Raw genomic sequence first — 20,937 nt, 5'->3', positions numbered from 1 at the left:
TTCGTTCGTGGTTTAGTGACTCAACTACCAACTCTTCTGTCTACTTTCTTTCCCACCAAGTTAAAAGCTTTAACACCAACAGCTGAGTCAGCGGTGAAGCATCATAATTCCAGTTTGAGGTATTATTTACAGTATTTAAGACTGAAACTGGACTTGATAGCAATTGAGTGTACAGGGGTTTCTATTTTTCCTGGTCTCCCAGGGACAATTGAGATCTATTCGGATATAACCAGCAGTAAGTAAGAAACATTATATTAACCGACTCACTTCAGGAGTTAAAGGAAGCCAAAGAAAACATTGCACAAGAAGGAGTGTGTTTATGTGTGTAGAGGGCACAAACACAAACCCACAGGAGGCACTCTCCACTGCCATAACCAGGAGGTCTCTCAGGAGGCATTTCCCAGAAAAACATGGGTTATTTACCAAATAGTTCCAATGTGAAGAAAGACAGGACACTGAGGTCCACATTACTGTGTGTGAGTTGGAGGAAAGGTGTAATAACAATACATCATGTTAATATGAAACTGTGTGTGTGTGTGGTAAACTTTTTCCTTTTCAATAATTTCTTCAAATTGTCATTAAACTGCCTTAAATGAACACAAAGGAAAAGACATCATGCTGTCACCTTCAACACTGCAGAGACATAAATTACTGAGTAATTGTTTGACTTTATCCTACCTATGATTTCATAATGGTGTATGGATATTAATTTAGCAAGCTGATAAAGCTTTCTCAAGCCCGATTACTCCGAGGTAGCATGCTTACATAACGGACATGTGGATGTTGCTATTAATGTTTTTTTTTTTTTAATTGTATTTTTTTTCTATATCTTGACTTCAGGCTGTGTCTTTTGTAGATATTCAGTTATTAACTGTGGTGTTATTGCTACTTTGATTTTATTTATATACTATGTATAATTTATAGCTGGTAAAATTAAGTGAAAGAGAATGATGTTTGTGCAAACTTTAATGACAATTAACCCAACAGTTGTTGGAAAACCACTAATTTGCTAAAAATATATACAATATTGAATTAAATTTAATTCAATATTAATATATAAATATATGCAGGCTCAGGCCAGACAAAGCTGAAATACTGACACTCCATTCACGTGTCCTGACAATGCATGTGAAACATTATTCCCTCACTCTCTGATTCATTACTCAGCAGAAATGCCATCTTGCAGTTGGCTCCACTTGCTCAGTTAATTAGCCTGTAATGAGCAGCTGTAGTGTTTTAGCAGAAGTCTCCAATCACAGTCATGTAATGGCTGAAACTCCACTTTTTACTTTAAAAGCCATTAGGAGCAAAGAAGCAGCCAAGTCTGCAGAGCAGCCAAGTGTTTAACCCATGGGCTGGACAAAATGAGGCCCTTAGAACATATTTAGCCTCATCTGAAAAAACCTGGAGTTCTAAATCTTCCCCAAAAATGTAGTATTGTATGTGTTAGGGATGTGTATGTGATCATATTTGTTGTGTGTTATGTATTATGTGCCGTAAATGTATTTGCTTCATCCAAACACATGAACATTGCTATTGCTGAATAAAACTGACCTGATAACATGCTTAAATTTATTTAAATTTATGGTGCAGAATTTAAGGACATTTTGCCATACCCAGTATACAGTTTCTGAGATGGTGTCACTATTTTGAAGAATACATTTTTTCTCCAACACACAGTATCTGATTTCTCCTTTGTCAGCACATGCAGAATTAAGTACTGTACTTTTCCTGAGGGTAAATGTTCCTCTAAATTGTGTTGTGTCTGCACCATTAAGCTACAACTTGAGAAATGCTTTTTAAACAGTTCTTTAAAATTAGATCTTTTTCTTCTCACCAGGATAGCAGTTTCACACTCTTCATAGCCCCCTGATCAGTTTCCAGGTGACTGTTTAGTACAAATGTTACTACTGAATACGTAATGTTAGAAAACAGTCAAAACCTTCGTATCTGCCCAGTCTGCCGTGTGTCAGAGCGTGTGTTTTAAATTTGGCAGGACAACAGAGACCATGTCATGTGAGAGTGCAGCCCATTCCTCCCTGCTCATTAAAATAATCACTCTTGCCTGTTTTAGCACTAATGCATCTCTCTATCTGTGTGTCTTTGTGTGTTTCGAGATCCACAGCCAGGCCGACCCAAGGTGGTTTGACGGCTTTAATCTTGTGCCATTTTATTCTAGCCATTTTAACAGGTAAAGTTTTTTGCAGTGTCTTTCTTTGCTATAAATAGTCAAAGTACCAACAATCTGGACATTTGTTGCAAAATATTGTAAAATAACAATGTCCACCAACTATGTGCACTTTTTCATCACGTACTGTAAGGTTCTCCATTGTTTCTGCAATTTTGACATAGTGTTTTTCTTCTTGCCTTTTTATGTTCCTTAACTGAGGCTTGGGAAATAAGTGCCAAATAAGTTTAAACTATTTTTAACCTGTGCAGCATGCTAAAAAAATGTGTATCTGTTTGCATTCATTTATGACTTTCCACTGACTTTGTAATTAAATAATTACACTGTATAATAAATGTGCTTGGTACAGTAGTAAGCTTGAAACACACGCTTTTACTCTGTACCAGTGCTGCAAATGAGTGTGAACTTGTCAATCTGTGCATGTGTTTCGAGTGTTATTACCTGGCTGATGATGCCCACAGCACTATAGATTTTGGCCACATGGCCCAGGAGAGCAGGGCACTGCTGTCCCACAATTCTCAGTGCTGGCAGAAAGCTGACCAATGAGGAAGGGCTGGCTTGTGAAATGTCCACTAGAGCACCCAAAAGAGCCTCAGTTAAAGATTGATCACCTAGATAACCAATCAATGCAGGCACCTGAGGGCTCAACATCTATAGGGATTTAGAGAAACAAAAACAAGGAGGACAGGAAGTTTAAGCAATATATATATAATTTTGGATTAAACAATTAATTCGGTCACTGTATGGGCATTAATACAACCAAACAGAGGTTTCATGTGTTTTTAATGAAGGCGGGAGGTGAGAGGAGTGACCTTGGAGTGAGATGAAAAGACTAATGACAAACAAAAGCGGGACTGTAGGACTGTCTGGACAAAGTGAGTGAATGAACAGTTCCTCCTCATTATCTGTGCTGGTCACACTGGACTGCACTGGACCAGACTAACAATGCTCTCTGTTGCTAGTATTTCATGACTCACGTGTTTTGAATAATTATGTTGATATCAAACAGCATCTCTTCCTCAGAAATAAGAACTGAAAATTAAAGTAACATAATTTTAAAACATGCATGTTACTGTATTATGTATAGATCCAGTAATTATAAATTAGGGATTTCATAAAGATGAGAACGTTTCAGAACTTGCCTTAGAATAATCTTAAATAATAAGATGTCTTTATTGCTGTCTTTAATGTAGTTCAGTGACAGATTTCAATACAGAACTGTCAATAGCTAATTCAGTGTACTTAGCTTGTGAAAATGTAAACAAATAGGGTATACAGCAAGGCTCAGTGTGCAGCCCATAGTCTGAATCCATGTATCCATGGCAGCACAATACTTCTGTAGATAATGTGACATTTGATAAATTACTATGTTGAAAAAATAAAAGGTAAATGAATTTTAAAGATCATATTAATCACTCACATGGAATGGAGAATTAAATCAGGTAACCCTAAACCCTGATGCCACTGTCATCTCAAATAGTGACAAATTAACCACTATAGCTTTTCAAGACATCCTGATCTCTGGCTCTTGGCCTACAAAGTCCTGCCTTAGAACTAACATACAGCGTCGTACTATATGCAAATTGAACCTCACTTTAGAATTTTTTGTTTGTATTTTGGAAAGCTAGGCACACCCAAGCAGCCATTTGCAGTTCTGTTTATCTTTAGATTATCTGAAATATTAAAAACTGTCACTGAACTGCTGTGAAACTAAAGACATTTTAAAAACCTGATTATTCTAAGGCAGGTTGGTAAACATTCTCATGTTTATGAGATCCCCAAGTCATAATTACAAGACATGGCTCTTGTAATTACAAGATAAGGTCTCCTTTTTTTTCCAATGCTCTGCAGAGAGAAGGCGAGGGGGATGGAGACCAGAATAACTCCAGATGACTGGTTTTGTTGCTCTAGTGTTTTACCATCAAATGCTGTGTTTTCTGGAATGTGGTACTTTCCCTCCTGTTGAACATCAACAGCTCTGCTTAAAAATATGCAGGATTATGGGAATTCCTACTGACAAATATGTATTCCACATGTGCTGATCCATTTACTCTTACTTCCAACTATGTTCTAGTGGGGCTTTTTTTTTTTTTTTTTGGATTTGAGCTCTTTACAGGATATAGCAAATTTAGATGGTAAAAGGTCTGATTAAGCTGGACGTACACAGAGACTTGATTTTGATTTAGTTTGATAGTTAGTTATTTTGAAATAACCCGATTCTGTCACAATACTGTAAAATTGTATACAGTGAATAATACAAAAGGAAGGTTGACAACTTTACGCAGCACTAGGCGATGACATCTTGTAACAGTCCAAGGATAACAAAGTGCCAACTAAAAGCTTTTAAATAATGATTTGTATCAAGGTTGCTGGTGAAATGACTATTTAAGGTGGATAAATAATGTTGATCAGTTATAAACGTTTAATGTACCTATAAAACTACACAAACACTCACAAGTGGATGTTGCTCTGCAACCATTTGAATGAGTCTGATCAAGTGTTGTTGCTCTGAGGCCTCCAGCTGTGGCATCATTGACGTAAGGTTGCCAAGGTGACCATGAATCGTTTCTGGTTGTCTGGGGTAAACTGACGGCAACACTCGTAACAGCATGTGGTTACCTGAGAGGGAGAAACAGATGTTTCAAGAAACTTACATTTTACACCACCACCATTTGGAGACTGAAAATGGTCAACGCAGAGAATTATTCTGGGCCCAGTGTAACCAGAGGAAGTTTAGATTATTGCATTGTTTTTCGTACAGTGCACTTTGTCAAAACTGACCCCCTAACTTACAGTTTTTCCCACTGTAATAATAAGTAAGACCCTATTCAAACTCTGACTAGTACTGTGACTACATGTTCTTTGAGCTGAATATGAATAATGCCTCTGTATATTAAATCTGTGTGTCTGTAATATATATATATATATATATATATATATATATATATATATATATATATATATATATATAGTTTATTCTCCATCAGACTTCTCATTTTACATTCCCATATCTCAACAATTAACTTGATTTTATTGTTACCACTACAATCGATAGCCACAACAATAAAAATAAGACCCAGGTTGTATCGACTTTTCTTTAAAGCTGTTCATGGTGTAGCTGCAACAACGTTAGGGTTTGCTGTAACTGAGAAAGACACAACGGATCCAAAGTCATGAAACAACATCTGTGTTAAAGATTTAAACATCCTCCATTTGTTATCCACAGACTTTCAATGATCCTGTAACAGGAAAAAAAGCCAGTACCAACGCATGGTTGACCATAAAGACAATTGTACATTAGCATGCAGCCCAACAGAGCCCTTGGCCATGACATTACCACACAGCCTTTGACTCACGTATGAAACATCTTTAAATGATTCACATAGCTGAACAAAGACTCTTGTTTTCAAATGGTAGATACATTACTGGTGACTTCTGAAGATTTCAAACAATGGCTTTCGTGTTCTGCAATGGACCAGACTCCACACAAACAGATATACTGAACTTTTAATGTTTAACTGCTGTAACATTTGGGAGATAATTGTAAAAGTGGCACTGAATAAAAAATTGACACAGCACAGCAGGGTTTTAACAAAGGGACAGACTCTGTGGGAATAATGACTTGGGATTTCTTATAAAATTTTATTAGGTTTACAGTGTCTGAGGCAGATTGTAACAATATGAGTTAAGAGAAAGAAGTCAAATGGAAGAGCAGATAGATGTTTAGGGAGAGACAAATTGATGTGGGGCAGTTAAAGGGGTAGAACAATGATTTTAGATGAGAATATTCATACCACCTTCATATTAGTGCAACAAATCTGAAGTCGCCACCACTTTGCAATATGGGAAACAGCTCGTCTGTTTTTTGTCGGAAAGTGTCAAATTCCTCCAGCACCCACAACTGACTAATTAAGGCATTAAGGCCTGTTTGTTTATTCCAAACAAAAGCATATGGTTCAATTTTGGATGAATACATGCTAGATTTTCCATTCAAGTTTTTTTTTAATTAATCTCAGCTAAGCTAACCTCTTCTAGTTATAGCTTCTTATTAAATACAAAAATGTCTTGTGTTTTTTAAATAAATGATTAGCAATAACGCAATAATAGGATGAAATGTGGATATAAATTACTATAATCACATGTGCTCAAATGTGTACATACAGCAGAGTAAGTACTAATAAACAAAAGGACTGTTTCTACTATATACTGTGCAAAAGCAGAAGTGAGAAGAGTGCACATCAATATTTAGAAGATCGTAATTGAGTCTTTCTTTAGGTCCTTCTTACCTTAAATCATAGATTATTACTACTAACATCTCACCTATGTCTACACTTACAATACAAATCACCATAAAGAGTCAGAGTCATAAAGAGTCAGATACAGGGCCCGAATAGTGACAGAGTGTTTAACAAACAGGATTTACAGGTCTGTTCAGAGTAAACTGTACCCTAAGGCTCAAACACATACACACAAGTGGGCTGGACTGACTAAAATTGATTTTATACTAAACTCAGTAGATTGTATTTCCTGAGCTTTATTTGACTCCCCCTGCATCTTTCTGCATTATAATCTGTGTGTGTGTGTGTGTGTGTGTCTGTGTGTAGTATCTGACCTTCATACCTTCATTCCTGCATACACCCAGCTCAACATCATGGCTTAAAATCTCAGTAAAATACCCTGTAATGACCTTTGGTCCTTCGGCTCACAAAGATGACATTTTTGAAAGGCTTCTCAGACATTTTCCAAGAAGAAAAAAAAGACCATCTGCTGACTAAACTGTCAAACTATTGTTAACTGCATGTGAGGAGGCAGTAGTAGGACATGATGACTTTATTTTAGTGTGCACTTTTTCAAAATGTCACATTAGAATCCCAAAGTGAGTCACAAAAAACTATTCAGGAGAAAGCGCTCACTTTGAGTAAAAAATTACTTTAATACAGCTGTTGGCTATCTTAAAGTAATATTTATTCTTTGTCCCTTGTATATTAAAATGTCTCTGCAAATGCTTTTATAAAGCCTCTAAGAGGACATTAAAACAGTCTGAGCCATGGGAAATATTTTCAGTCTCTTTGCAGAAGATATGTAGTGAAACGTACGGTGGCCCTGAGAGTTCAAAGCATTGCAATTTGAAACATTGCCATGACAGTTGTCTACAACGGTTCTGGAGGACACTAAAAAGTGAGGTATATTTAGATTTGTAAATGTGTTTTTAGTTGCCATTTCCATTGTGTTGTGGCTTTTTGCAGCACCTTCGGTCATTTGGTCACCACGTTTCTTAATGCTGTGCCTGTGTTGTCAAATCGGTGAATTTGTTTCTGTATATTTGCATGTGTTCTCTCAAACTGCAGTGCTTTGAGCTCCCAAGGCCACTGTAGAAAAACCATTACAACCCACAGCAATAACAAAACCCATAAAGGGAAGGAATCACCAACAGAGCTAGGACCAGTGCATTGATTATGATGCAATGAGGTCTGAATTTAAGATGCACATGTATATTTCAGTTCACTTAATTTTACAGGTCGGACAAAGACATAAAAAACCTAACTAAATGTATTTTTATGTAGTTTGTGCTAAAGATTAGTTGTTTGAAACTGGAGCTGCAACTGATGATTCTTTCTAACACCAGTTAATACACCACTCATCTTCTTGATTATTAGTAAAAATTGCTCCAAACACTGCTAAAACCATGAATCGAATATCAAAAAATTCCAGTTTGATTTTTGATCATTTGACTAATTGATTAATTGCTTATTATTACCTCCTACATAAGTTGCACGGTATGTTATGCAGCTCAAGTAACCCCAGGTGGGGAGAAACTGTACAATTTAAGCTTAAGAGATCGGACACAAACCTCTTCCAGACAAACTATGTCTTAGCAATTCTGTGCATTTTTGTTGCATGAGAAAATCTCCCCTCTGAGAGCATTTTGGGTCATATTTAATAAGACTGCCCTGCTTTCTGGAAGAGATCCAGTTACCACAGTGCAAGAAGGACATTTACTCAATACATAACATTTTTTTAAATCTATATCATAAAACGCAGCTGGCCAGACGTAGGGAAGCATATTTCATAGATCAAAACACACACACACACACACACACACACACACAAACACACACACACACACACACACATTAATCTGAGTCTAGGGTACTCTTTATCCTGTATTGTAAATGGTTAAAAATGCTAAAAATGCTTTCAGGCTTTAGTGTGTCCCCAACAGGCATCTAACTCTACGCTACTTTTTTTTTTACTAATAGCTTTGTCTGCTGGAAGCATAGTAAACACATGTATAAAGTCACATGTTACTGCATTCCAAAAAATTTACTTGTATTTTTTTTTTATTAGACACCGTAGTTGGTCAATGTTGATTTAACATACAGTGCATGCAGAAAGTATTCAAAGTGCATAACGTTTTCCACATTTTGTTATGTTACAGCCTTATTCCAAAATGGATCAAATTCATTATCTTCCTCAAAATTCTACAAACAATATCCCGTAATAACAACACGAAAGAAGTTTGTTTTAAATCTTTGCAAATGTAAAAAAAATAAATTAAACGAAAAATAACAAATTACATGTACAGTATTCATGGCCTTTGCCTTGACACTCAAAATGGAGCTGTGGTGCATCCTGTTTCCTCTGATCATCCTTGAGATGTTTCTACAATTCCACTGGAGCCTGTGGGAAATTCAGTTGATTGGACATGATTTCGACAGTTAACCGTGCATTTCAGAGACAAACCAAGACATGAATTGTCTGTAGACTGCATCAATTATCTAAACTGTTTTTTCACTGAAAGTTTCTCATAGATTTTTTTTTGCCAACTCAGTCTGTTTGATACCACATTGGTGTAGATCAATCAAAAAGATTTTAAGGCATGGCTTCATTACGTTTTAACGCATTTCTGTGTTTTTAATTATGAGACAGATGTCTGTCACTTGCTCTTTGTTCCATGTTTTCACAACTTCTGAAAATGTGTCCCAAGCAGAAAATAGGTGGCACTGCAATTACATGTTCCTCAAGGAAATTTATCTTTTAGTGACAGTGGGAACAAGTGGATAAAAGTAAACAAGTTAACCAAGCTTACTTAACAATTACACCCACAAAAATGTAAAAAACAAACAATATATATATATATATATATATATATATATATATATATATATATATATATATATATATATATATATATATATATATATATATATATATATAGTTTTCCTCTTTGGTTTAATGTGTCACTCTTGTTCTGATTAAATTCAATGAAATAGAATAAAATAATCGTAATGGCAGCAAAAACGATTTATAGCTGCTCAAGTGTTTTTGAACAGGCGATTCTTATATTTTAAATACTGAGAAGATGATTCTTAAAGGGCAATTTACAACTTGCTTTCTATGGCTTTAGTTTAGGGTGTAAATGAACATTATTGTTTTTTCCTCTGACTTCCCTATAGTGAAACATTTCTCAACTTCTAGCTGAAAAACTCCTCCAGATGACATCACTCGGAAGAGTTTTTTTATCATCAGGAGTTCAGATGATGTCATCTGGAGGATCTCTGGAAAAGCAGGTTGATCACGATTACAAACTCCATAGTATAAGCAACAAGATGACATAATCTGAACTGAAGGTTCCTCCAAGGTGTTATAGGGAAGTCAGAGGGAATTTGAATTGCATTCATTTACATGTATTACTCATGCTAGAACCAAGAGAGGCAAGTTTAATATGAGTGAGGGCTCCTTTAATATGAATTCATTCTTGGTAGTGGACCTTCATTGTAACTACCCAGATTCTAAAGTATGAATCCCACACAAATCAGTGTAACTGCTGAAGAACACATCCAGTATAAAAGTACATTACTATTTGTGCACTGGATCAAGATTACTCCCACTCTATCTTTTAAGAAAATGTAAAGTCTTCGGTTTATTGTACTATGAAATAGAATAAACCAGTATTATCAAGTGCTGATGAAGAAACAAATGCACAATTTTCTGAAAGAAAATAACAGGTGAACAAGTGTGTCAAGTATTTGAGAGAAAACAAACCTAACAAATAAGAGACGTTGGTAGACAGAAAGATGGAGGGGCAGTGGGACAAAAGTGGGATTAGCGGCAAATTTTGAAATCCCACAAGGAAGTGATTGTTTCCATTTACAGAGACACACACAAAAGAATCTAATTAAAATTAAATCATACAAATGCACATACAATGTATACTCAAACATGCATGCGCGCGCACACACACACACACACACACACAGACACACACACACACTCACTTAGGGTGATATAAATAATTGAACAGAAAAGCAGGAGAACAATAAAACCATTTAGAAATCCTGATGTCTGGGTTCCATTCAAACTTCCCTCAGCACACACAAACACACAAACCATCTCTGCATGGGGCACAAATCAGGAAAGTTTGTGTTCTGTTCTTCCTCCCACTCCCATTACCTCCCCCTTCTTTCTATCTGTCTGAGTCACAGGAGCTGCAGTTATATCAGGTTACCACTTACAGGCTACCTCGAATGAAGCATTACTCACTGCCTTGCTTGGAGTGAGAGTCAAAAGTTTTCACAAGAATGAACATTTTAAGAAAATTTTTAATGTTTCTTCATTTCCTCAAAGTACATTCCCCATGTGCTTAAATGTATAATGTTGTATTTGGGTTTAAGTTTTACAAAGTTTTGTTATATTTAGGGTCAAAGTTAATTTTGAGTAACAGCTTTTGTATAAACTGCTCATTTACATGTCTGATCGTCTGACTGCTAATGTTTGTTGGCCCATCAGATTGCTGTTACAGTGTCATTGTGATGTCACCAGCTACTGAGTTAACATATACGAACAATAGATAAAATAAACCAGCTTTATCTTTTAAGAACAGGAACACAGAGCTCAAAGATAAGTCAGCAAGAGAGAGAGAGAGAGAGAGAGAGAGAGAGAGAGAGAGAGAGAGAGAGAGAGAGAGAGAGAGTGAGAGTGAGAGTGAGAGTGAGAGTGAGAGTGAGAGTGAGCGTGAGCGTGAGCGTGTGTGTGTGTGTGTGTGTGTGTGTGAGAGAGAGAGAGAGATGGTGAGAGTGGAGTGAGTGAGTCAGTGAGTGAGTGAGCAAGTGAGTGAGTGAGCAAGTGAGTAAGAAAGAGGAGGAGAGTCAGGGAGGAGGGACAAATGCATTTAGTGAAAGAGGGGTTGATAAGGGAGTGCTGTGCTCTAGAAAGTCAGACAGGCAAAGACAGACGAGACAAAATACACACAGACAAAACTGACATAACTTCTTACAACACACACGTGTAGACTCAGACTGACAGAATAGTGAACGTGAAAGTTAGCAGACTCACTCTTACACTCACTTTCACACACACAGTCAGTCAGCAGCAGCTACAGCATCATGTTTCCGTGGAGGTTCCTCTGGGCAGTGTGTGTCCTGTCAACGTGTGTGTCTTTTGCTCTTGCCTACGAAGATGTTATCAAAGTCAGTTACACTGACGACTACTACAATGAAATCGAAGAGGGAGAGACAACAGAACGTAAGTATTAAATTTTGTTTGTATGTGCTGGAACCAAAGACCTAATTAAGATGGTTTTGGCTGCAATTTAATTGAATTCTGGAGTGTGAAATCAATTTCCTCTAGGATGTGTGTATGTTTTTGAGTTATTACTAACATGCTTTTCAGATTATAGTAACATTGTATAACAATTTCATAACCATACTATAAGGTGTCAGAGATCCGTAAAACCAAAAGATGAAAGAGAAACAACACAGCATCTGGAGCATGATTATCTTATAACAGCATCAATTATAATCAAGAAAGAAAAGGGACAAGAAATGTTTAGTTAGTCTGTCTTTGAAGACATTTTCAATTTATGTAGTGTCACTTTGTGTGATACTGGTAATCATGTTGCTGATCATGATGTTTATGTTCTCTTAACAATGTCCCACCTGATATCAAGCTACTGTCATATACACTTGGAGAGGTGTTGTACAGTCTGCTGACAGGGACAGAGTTTCTGTGTGAGATGAGGAGCAACAAAGAATTTACAGACCTTGAAAAAAGAAAGCTATTTTCAGCTGGTCCAGCACATATTACAGCATGACTGACTGGTCACCAAATGCTGAAACACTACAATGTGTTATTATGAGGTGATAATGGAAAGCAGCACTGAGTATGTGATGAGCGATAAAAGAGGGAAGACTGTATTAATGACAGTGAGAGTGTGCTATTGTTAGTGGGTGTGTGGGCTCCTCACAGCATGAATGTTGAGTTTGTTTGTTGTTTTAAACCTAGATGGAGAAATAATTGCTGCACCACCAGTGGACAGGCAGGAAACTTTGTTCTACGCACAGGTTGTGATGTGATTAAATGTGATTTGAGGCAAAAATAAGTGTGGCTCAAATGACTGGAAACAGTAAAATGTGAACACATGAATTACAGTGCACTGCAAAAGCAAGAAAAGGTAAAACCAAACACACAAACTGCTAAGCTGAACTTACGGGAAAGAATCAAATACAGTTTTTGCAGATGAATGAGAAAGAAGACCTGCTCAAAACTCTACGTGGAATTTTAATTAACGATAGCAAAGTAGGAGAGGTCCTGAGAGTTCAGTTTAAGAAAAATTAAAGAAGTACTTGTGCATCTGCCTGTATATGGAGATTTACTGTGTGTACTAATCAGAAATATGTGTGTACCTAAAGGTGTATTCCTGTAGTTGCCAATCATATAGTAACAATGGAGGCCTTAAAAGACCTATTTATTATCCCAGATCCTTTCAAATCCTTCACAAACCCCAGTCAGAGCCTTAAGTCAGAGGAAGTAAAGAGCTTGAACCTTCTGACTAATCTGTTTGAACTCTACAGACAGACAGCGAAAACAAATCCTACAGTCCTGTGATAAAATCACTTAGAATCAGCGTTCAGGTATAAACTGAGCTTGAGAGGCTCAAATGTTTATCAGAACAATGTTTCTGACAAATATTCATTCACTCCGGGATCGTTTTACCCCCTGGTTTTGTTTTACCCCCCCCAAACTCACATTAGTTACTCGTTAGTGCTCCCCCTCCGCTCAGCAAGTCTTCACTTTCCTTTTCCTGTTAGATGAGCTCACAGGAAAAGCATCAGCAATAGATGTCCTTTTTCTTCTTCATTTTATCTCTCTCCTAACAATACGACTTCCTCTTTTACTTCCTGATCAACACTCAATCTGCAGTGTCTCTGTCGCAAAATGAAAAACCGTAATGTAGATGTCATATCCACTAACTATTTAAAACCTTGAAGAAAGTATCAGCACTTTTGAGAAAACTTAAAGCTGGTTGCTGCTATGTCTGAAGTCACACCTGTTCTAGTGTTGGGTAAATGACTATGTATCAGACTTGAAAAGATGCTGTTGCCAAAATTCAAGTCATCAAGTTCTCCTCTAATAACATGAAAAAGACAATTTTATTTATTTATGTATTTATTATTTATTGATTGATTTTTAATACCTTTTTCTAGCCACACAGACCACTGTACCCTGCAGTTCCCCAGATCTGACCAAATGGGACAAAATCTTCTCAATGCTGGAGAACAGTCAGATGAGGGAGAACATGCTTCTTCAGTATGCTGAGGATATCATCAAGGTAGAAATGGGGTCCCTGCGTGAAGAAATGCTCAGGTTGGTTGGCATCTTATTCCTTTGTCTAGAGTATTTATATTATCAAATGGAAGAAATGTCTTTTTATGATAGTTGGACAAACTGAGGTAAAAAACTGAGTTTGAGGATTTAGCAACTCAAGCTGGTTTCATATGTGAACTCCAACAATGTCCAAGACTGATTTTTCTGGACAATGTCAGGAGAAACCAGCCTCAGACATTGTCTGGAGTGGCATGTAACACGCAGCGGGAAATCATCCGAGTGACAAAGGTCCTCACCTGTGAAATAATTATGCACAGGAGGCACAACATGATAGAAAACTTTGGCTGCAGGAAGCACTGTTTTGTTTACAGCACATTAGAGCTGTGCATCTAATAAAACGAGGTTTTATCACTCGACTGCATTGTAATCAAAACACCCATTTGCTTGCTTTTAATACTCTCAACAATTCAGGACAGAGCGGCTTTCTGCACACATGATCTCATGCATATAATAATACGGACATTGTACTAGGGGGCGTGAAGAATAAAGTCCGCATAATGTCGGAAGCTTCTCACTCGGACGTTTGCGTTAAGACACATACGCTCTCCTGACAAAGTCAAGAGAATGTCAGAATTCCAGTGCAAGTATGAAAGGGGATTTCGTAACAATACCAACCCAACGCTAAATCTTAAATGAACTCAGATCTTGGTTGATTGTCTCTATGATTTCAATGCAAACCTACTCTCAAGAGTAAAATCTTTTGACTTCATAATCATTATATAACTGAAAATCTTCTACACTGCTACTTTTCGTCAGGTTTGTAGCCCAGTATGGTGGCTCCTGTGGGGTTGCAGTGGAGAGTGCAGGAAGAAAGATGGCCTCGCAGCTAGAAAGCCACTTGAGAGAAGTCCTGGGGCGCCTCAGACTTGGAGATCAAACTTCTGTTGCTGCTGCTGCAGCTGCAGGGAATTCTGTGGACATTTCCAACAGCTTGGACCAGACGCTACAGCAACTCCTCTCTGCAGCACGAGCACAAACGTCCCGACTCGCCAAGCTGGAGACTAGCTGCTTCAGCGGGATGGGGGTGAATACAAAGTCAGGATTCCAGAGTCCAGAGACTGACAAATTTGGGCACCAGGAGCAGGAGGTGACATCAAGATATGTAACTGTGCAGGCTGAACTGCAACAGTTGATGATACAGCTGGAGCAAATGTTGAGATCACCAAAGCAAAGATACCTACCAGCAGGTACAGCAAGAAAGATCATTTGTCTTTTGTTACATTCTGCCTGCTGTATTTGTCTTCACAGTATGTCTTTTAACTGTGCCACAAACAATCTTCAGTGTTTCGGTGTTAACACATTCAGGTCATGCTTCAGGTAAAAGAATGGGTTCCATACCTCCATCAATGTTTTCTTAACCTTTTCCACTACCTCTGTCTGCCGTGTTATCTTCCTAAGGTGGTAACATATCCTTTTGACTTACAAATATTAATGTTCAATACAGTCTGATCAAACAAAAAAGGCAATTATTGTATTTTATGTTCTTGTAATGTCATTCATGCACACAATTCTACAGTCCAGAAACATAAATCTGACCTAAATACAGATAGGAGGGAGGTGAAATCATTAGCTGGTCCCTACAAAAAAGAAAAAACACACCAAAGCAGAACCAGATGGAATCCATCATGACCACACACACACACTCACACAGCATGTTCAAAACGTCTTTTTCACCACGACTTTGAGTGTCAGAAATTTGAGATAAAGTTAACATCAGTATTTGAGATCTCCAGTCAGATCTCCAGACAGAAAAGGAGAAAGGGAAAGGAGGTAGTGAGAACACACACACACAAACACCACACACACGCTAGTTTCTGTGCGTTACATGCTGCAAAGTCAGCCAACAAAACTAGTATTCACAATGCAATGTGAGTTCCAGGGAGTGTTAAAGAGAAAGTTTGGATGTCTGGATGACAAAAAAGAGAATGGAAAATGAAATGAAGCTGAACAAACCAATGAACCAGGTGACCCAGAGCAAGAGGTGAAAGTGTGTGTGTGTGTGTGTGTGTGTGTGTTAGTGGGGCAGGAAAAACACTCACCATGATTCATGATCTCATCACCTGACTGTGAACTGATCTTTGATTGTCTCTCATTCAACCAGACTTCCATGGCTAATCCTCTTTTTGAAAACAGCTCTTTATTGTGTTAAGTGACACAATACCTTAAAGGCCCTGCATTAAGTCCATAACCCTGAACTGCAATTTTGTATTTTAAAATAAATTGCAGTTTGTTAAGGTCTCCTCAATACCTTAAGTAATTATATGAAAATCAGGTAAAACAATGTTAAATTAGTGCCCCAAGTATTTTGATAATGGCTGAAAATATGATTGTTTTCAGTGACAATGAACAATGTTATCTTTCTGTTACATGCAGGTTGTGACATGGCCCTCCTATTTCCCATGCGTTCCCGTCGAATCTACGCCTCAGTCATACCAGATGTTCCTCTCTCCACCTCCACCTTCACTGTCTGCATGTGGGTGAAACCGACCACCATGTTCAATAAAACTGTTCTCTTCTCCTATGGGAACCGACGCAACCCGTATGAGATCCAGCTGCTACTTGGTCAAACATCTGCACTCTTCACCATCGGAGGGGAGGCTCACCTTGTGGAGGGACGAGGTGTGGTGAGCCCAGGACGATGGACCCACTTGTGTGGGACTTGGTCCTCTGAACAGGGACTGGCATCGCTGTGGGCAGGTGGCAAAAAAGTGGCCTCCACACCTGGAGTGGCTGAGGGACACATTTTACCTGAGGGAGGCTCACTCCAACTGGGGCAGGAAAGAAACGGTTGCTGCCCTCTGTCTCCAAGCAGCAGCATCGGCGTGCCAGGGTTTGAGGCCGGGTTTGACACACAGCTGGCATTTGCGGGGAAGATGACGGGGGTGAACATGTGGGACAGGGTGCTCTCAGAAGAGGAAATCTCCCAGCTGGCTTTGCAAGAGGGTGACGGCTGTGAGCAGAGGGGTAACATGGTGGCGTGGGGTGTGACGGAAATGGTGCCACATGGAGGTGCCCAGTTCATCAACTAATAGACTTTCTATCTTTGTGGTTTTGATCATAATCATCCTACTCATCATCAATATCATCATTCATATCAGTACATTAACAAGCCCTTATGCTAAACTGGAGAGGCCAACACACATCTACAGCTTTTTTCCTGAATTCCTTTGTTGTAATCTGTTTCATTCATCATCTCCACAGCTATTGTTGTGAACATTAATATGCAGCAATGAACTCTACTGATACTCTTCAAACAAAAGAGGAAGCTAATGCTGTATGAGACTGAATACTTTATTTTTGTAACATAACCTGAAGTGAGGCCATATTACACACACTCACAAAGTACAGTACATTTAGCTTAGAACACATGGTGCAAATATTTACCAAATATTTCAGACTCCAGGAAAGATAAAGAGTCTATTGTGAAAGTGAGCCAGTAAACAGAAATGACCAGACAGACATGCAGACTTTTTGTTAATAGTTGTCATTTTGTTATAGTTTTTATTTTTTTTTTATTTGATAAAAGAAACTGAGGAACATGTTTACACAATCTAATCTTTTATTAACTAAACTGTTTTGTATGATATTGTAAATTGCTTTTTTCCTGTTCAAACGGTGGTACTGAATGTATTGTGTAAATAAGTACATTTTTCATAACCAAGAAATGAATGAATGAATAAAATATTGTTATAGTATAATCCATTACCAAATAATATGTTTAATTCATTTCAAAGTTAAGACCATGTTGGACCATCAAGACTAGATATGGCTTGAAGAGAGCTTTAGCGCTTTAGTAACTACAGCCTCTGCAATGTCTCCAGCTGGGTGCCGTTATGAGCTGGAAACCCCAACGGCCCTCAGTCTCCTCGTAACATTACCAACAAGAGTCCTGTAGCTACATATGATGCACAGCAGGGCAGCAAAAAGAAAAGACGTGTGACACTGACCGACGACACATTCCAAGCTTCAGTGTTACCTTAATATCGGATTTTACTTTGTAAAGGACAACGCTCTAAATCTCTGTGCGGCCAAAGCAATGCCATATGTAGTCAATGTGTGCGTGTGCATGTGTGCGTGCATGTGTGCGTATGTAAGACATCTGAAAATGATGGATTCCTGCTGTGGTTTACTGTAGCAGGCTATAAAACCTTAACATTTTATCCGCCTGCTGGCTTCCTGTAACTAGTAAACACACATGCATGCCCACATAAAAATCCATATTAACTGGACGGACAGAGATGCAATACAAATACAACAAAGCACAAAATACAGCCAATTCAAGTGCCTTCCAAAAGACATAATGATGTCAATAGAATGTGTACAATCTGCTTGTGGCTAGTTTAGTCCTCATTTAAAAAAAATAAAATAAGTGCACTGTAACACAAATACTAGCTCATGTAACCAACCCATCACGTACGCGTCATTAACATCAAACAAACCCCATTACATCAGCTCCTGAACAGAGGACTGCTGGGAAAAAAAGATGTCATCTGTTAGTGCTTCTAAAAGCAACGCAGTCTTGTGTTTATCTTTTGTTCTGTTTATGCTGAAGTTTCAAAGCAGAAGGGAGAAGCAGAGGTTGGTAGGAAGGCCAGTGTGAGGTAGAAGGAGCGTAGTAGACGAGTCTCAGCAGTACGTTTTAGTGGGGGGCAAAAATTTGAAACCACCTAAGCTTTAAAAACTGCCCAAGGAAACATAAATCTGAGGTCAAAATACTAAAGCCCTCAAGCCAGCCGGGTTCGCTTTCATACGCTCATGTTTTAGTATGTGTGTTCATCACCCCCTGTCAAGCTGGATCAGAGCCACTCAAAGCTTTAGAGCATATTCGCATACAACTCATTATGTTTTCTCCTTGTTTCTTTCTTTTACCATCTCTTATTCTCATGTCCTTCCTGGTTCTCTCTAAACTCAAACAAGGCCAAGTCACCATGCTTTGAGTCAAAGCTTAAACAAGAAAAAACAAAGAGAGCTAAATGTCATCTCTTTAATCAAAGTCTTGAGTCTAAGTATGCAAGGTAATGTCTTAGAAGCCAAATGGCATTAAATAGCAGAAAGCAAAAATGCAATGTGCAATGCAACTATAATATATGCATTTCCAACATAAAATGTTTCCATCGTGACCTTTATTTTGTGCGAAAAAGTTCAAATGTAGGTAAACCTGTGACGCTTTGGTGCCCAAATGCATTAATCTTTTAAGAGTTAACAATTTTATAAAAGTGCGCTGCAGAGTTTTGTTTGAAAAACAAACAAACACCAAACAATTAAAATATATTACGATACAAACATTCCTCACAATAAAAAGCTGTATATGTACATCCATTTCTTTCCTAGTAAATTCAACTTCAGTGTTTATTAGAGCAATATTATCCAAAAAGCACAGATTTTTTTTTTCTTTAGTCAACCTTAAGTCTTAAGTCATGCTGACTTGCTTAAAAAAAAAAAAAAAAAAAAAATTATCTGATTGAAAAACTGGTCTTTTTAGTCTCCCAAATCTTTGATCAGCAAAGAAACACCTCATTTCTTTTCTCATTGGCAGCAACCACTTGGCATCTCAAGTTTCACCCACAGTTTAATGAACCAAAAGTGTAAAGTGTCTTCCAACTATGTGATGCTCTATGCACAAAAGCTTGGCCTAACTTCACTTGTAAAATGAACCAGACAGCAGAGAGCTAAGCTGTTTCATGTGCTGGGCTGCTGGCTGCAGAATATGTGCTTGGTGGGAGCATCACCGTGGTGGGTGTTTAGCTGTGATTAGTGCCACGTGCAAGTGTGTGGGGGTGTGTGTGTTTCTGTGTGTGAGGTGTTATTTCAATGTGTTGCCAAAAACTGAGACTGATTCACACACACAAACACACACACACACTAACTTATGTCTTTCAATAGTTGTAAGTACACAGATGCTTTAGACATCAGAACTAAATGCACAACCCTAACCCTGATCTAAATACCCAGACTAAATTTATAGGAAAGGGTTGCTGTGTAGGTGTTTAGTTAATCATTTTTTATGACTCTAGAATTTATTCAGTTCTGCATTGGGTGAACTGTATGTGTGTGTTTGTGAGAACTGTGTGTGTGTGTGTGTGTGTGTGTGTGTGTGTGTGTGTGTGTGAACTGTATGTGTGTGTGTGTTTGTGTCTAAAGGCCTGAGGGGTGAACAGATCTCCAACAGGCAGTGCTGACAGCAAAACTTCAGGTGACCCACATTACATTAATGAGCTTGAACTGCGTCTATGTTGAATGAAATGCTTAAAAGGGCAGAAAAAGTTTCAGAGAAACGTTTTTTAACCGCTGATCAGAGCTCAGCTGGAGCCCCCTCTCTAATCTTAGCTGTTAGCAAGGGGAGCTGCAGAAAACAGTGATCACATAAATGCCTCGGGAAAATTAAAACAAAAAACCTGTTTTTTATGTTCTCATCAAAAAGCAGAAAAAATACAACCACCACACGGACACACAGATAAGTGCACTAAACAGAAATCATATTTCTTACCACAATAACTCTTTCTTATGTATGAATTTCCATCCTGCATCAATGAGCCATAAGGGAAAAGATGATTTCTAACAGCTGCTATTTGCCATCATGATCATCGTCAGTGAGCTGGCAGTCATTATAACAGTATTCACTATGGTTAATGATAGGATAAGACTGTGGTTTGTTACTGCAACTAATGACTGCATCTGTACTTTCTTTTTCCATTTAGAAAAACAGTTGATCCCGTTTTTTTTTGTAGACTGCCATTACAGTAAGAAAATACAAGTACTATTTGTACAAGCCAAACACACGTCAACAATCAACTAAATACATACAACTAGAATCATTTTAATGTTCACTAGTAAACAGAGCTTTCCTGCAAAGCTTTTACTGTGGCTCTCTTTGTCTTTATAGTCTCACAAAAGGCAGAGGAGTGGAGAGGAGAGGCATTGCATGGAATCAGAGATGAAAGGGTAAAATACTGTAGATGACATAGCACATAGGGGAACACTTAAAGCACATTTGTAAGTATAAAGAGTCAAAGTAAGTCTGCAAATCAAATACCAACATTAGTACTCTCCACCTTTTAACAATGTCATGCAGTTTTCTATTT

At 38.0% G+C, this 20,937-nt stretch overlaps 2 protein-coding genes across 16 annotated transcripts in view; one reads left to right on the top strand and one right to left on the bottom strand.

Annotated features, from left to right (window-relative positions):
- The window catches only part of veph1 (ventricular zone expressed PH domain-containing 1), a 60,980-nt gene that overhangs the window by 28,837 nt on the left and 11,206 nt on the right, over nucleotides 1-20,937 (bottom strand). For 12 of the 15 annotated variants that reach the window (XR_010914608.1, XR_010914610.1, XR_010914609.1 and 9 more), the window contains exons 5-6: nucleotides 4,644-4,807; nucleotides 2,630-2,839 (exon numbers count right to left, since the gene is read on the bottom strand). The exons of 1 other annotated variant lie outside the window; for it this stretch is intronic. Coding sequence is in view for 9 of the 14 variants with exons in the window: in XM_067507072.1 (XP_067363173.1) it covers nucleotides 2,630-2,839; nucleotides 4,644-4,807 (374 nt within the window). In the remaining 5 variants the exon portion in view is untranslated. Of the gene's footprint in view, nucleotides 1-2,629; nucleotides 2,840-4,643; nucleotides 4,808-17,128; nucleotides 20,806-20,937 lie in introns of those variants that run through there. 2 more of the 15 variants (XM_067507080.1, XM_067507079.1) reach the window with 2 other exon arrangements.
- On the top strand, nucleotides 11,391-17,553 carry ptx3a (pentraxin 3, long a). Its single transcript, XM_067507081.1, has 4 exons — nucleotides 11,391-11,713; nucleotides 13,675-13,834; nucleotides 14,612-15,042; nucleotides 16,229-17,553. Exons 1-4 carry the CDS (start codon nucleotides 11,575-11,577, stop codon nucleotides 16,882-16,884), a joined length of 1,386 nt encoding a protein of 461 aa, XP_067363182.1. The 5' UTR covers nucleotides 11,391-11,574; the 3' UTR covers nucleotides 16,885-17,553.

The sequence above is a fragment of the Channa argus genome, chromosome 6 (assembly GCF_033026475.1).
Source record: "Channa argus isolate prfri chromosome 6, Channa argus male v1.0, whole genome shotgun sequence".
NCBI lineage: Eukaryota > Metazoa > Chordata > Actinopteri > Anabantiformes > Channidae > Channa > Channa argus.
The sequence above is the reverse complement of the archived record's forward strand: the minus strand, read 5'-3'. Positions and strand labels throughout refer to the sequence as shown.

Bases quoted from the DNA above. Each gene is read 5' to 3' on its own strand.
- ptx3a (XM_067507081.1), top strand. From the start codon at position 11,575: ATGTTTCCGTGGAGGTTCCTCTGGGCAGTGTGTGTCCTGTCAACGTGT. The intron at 13,835-14,611 runs GTTGGTTGGCAT...ACTTTTCGTCAG, and splicing joins CTGCGTGAAGAAATGCTCAG to GTTTGTAGCCCAGTATGGTG. The intron at 15,043-16,228 runs GTACAGCAAGAA...TGTTACATGCAG, and splicing joins GCAAAGATACCTACCAGCAG to GTTGTGACATGGCCCTCCTA.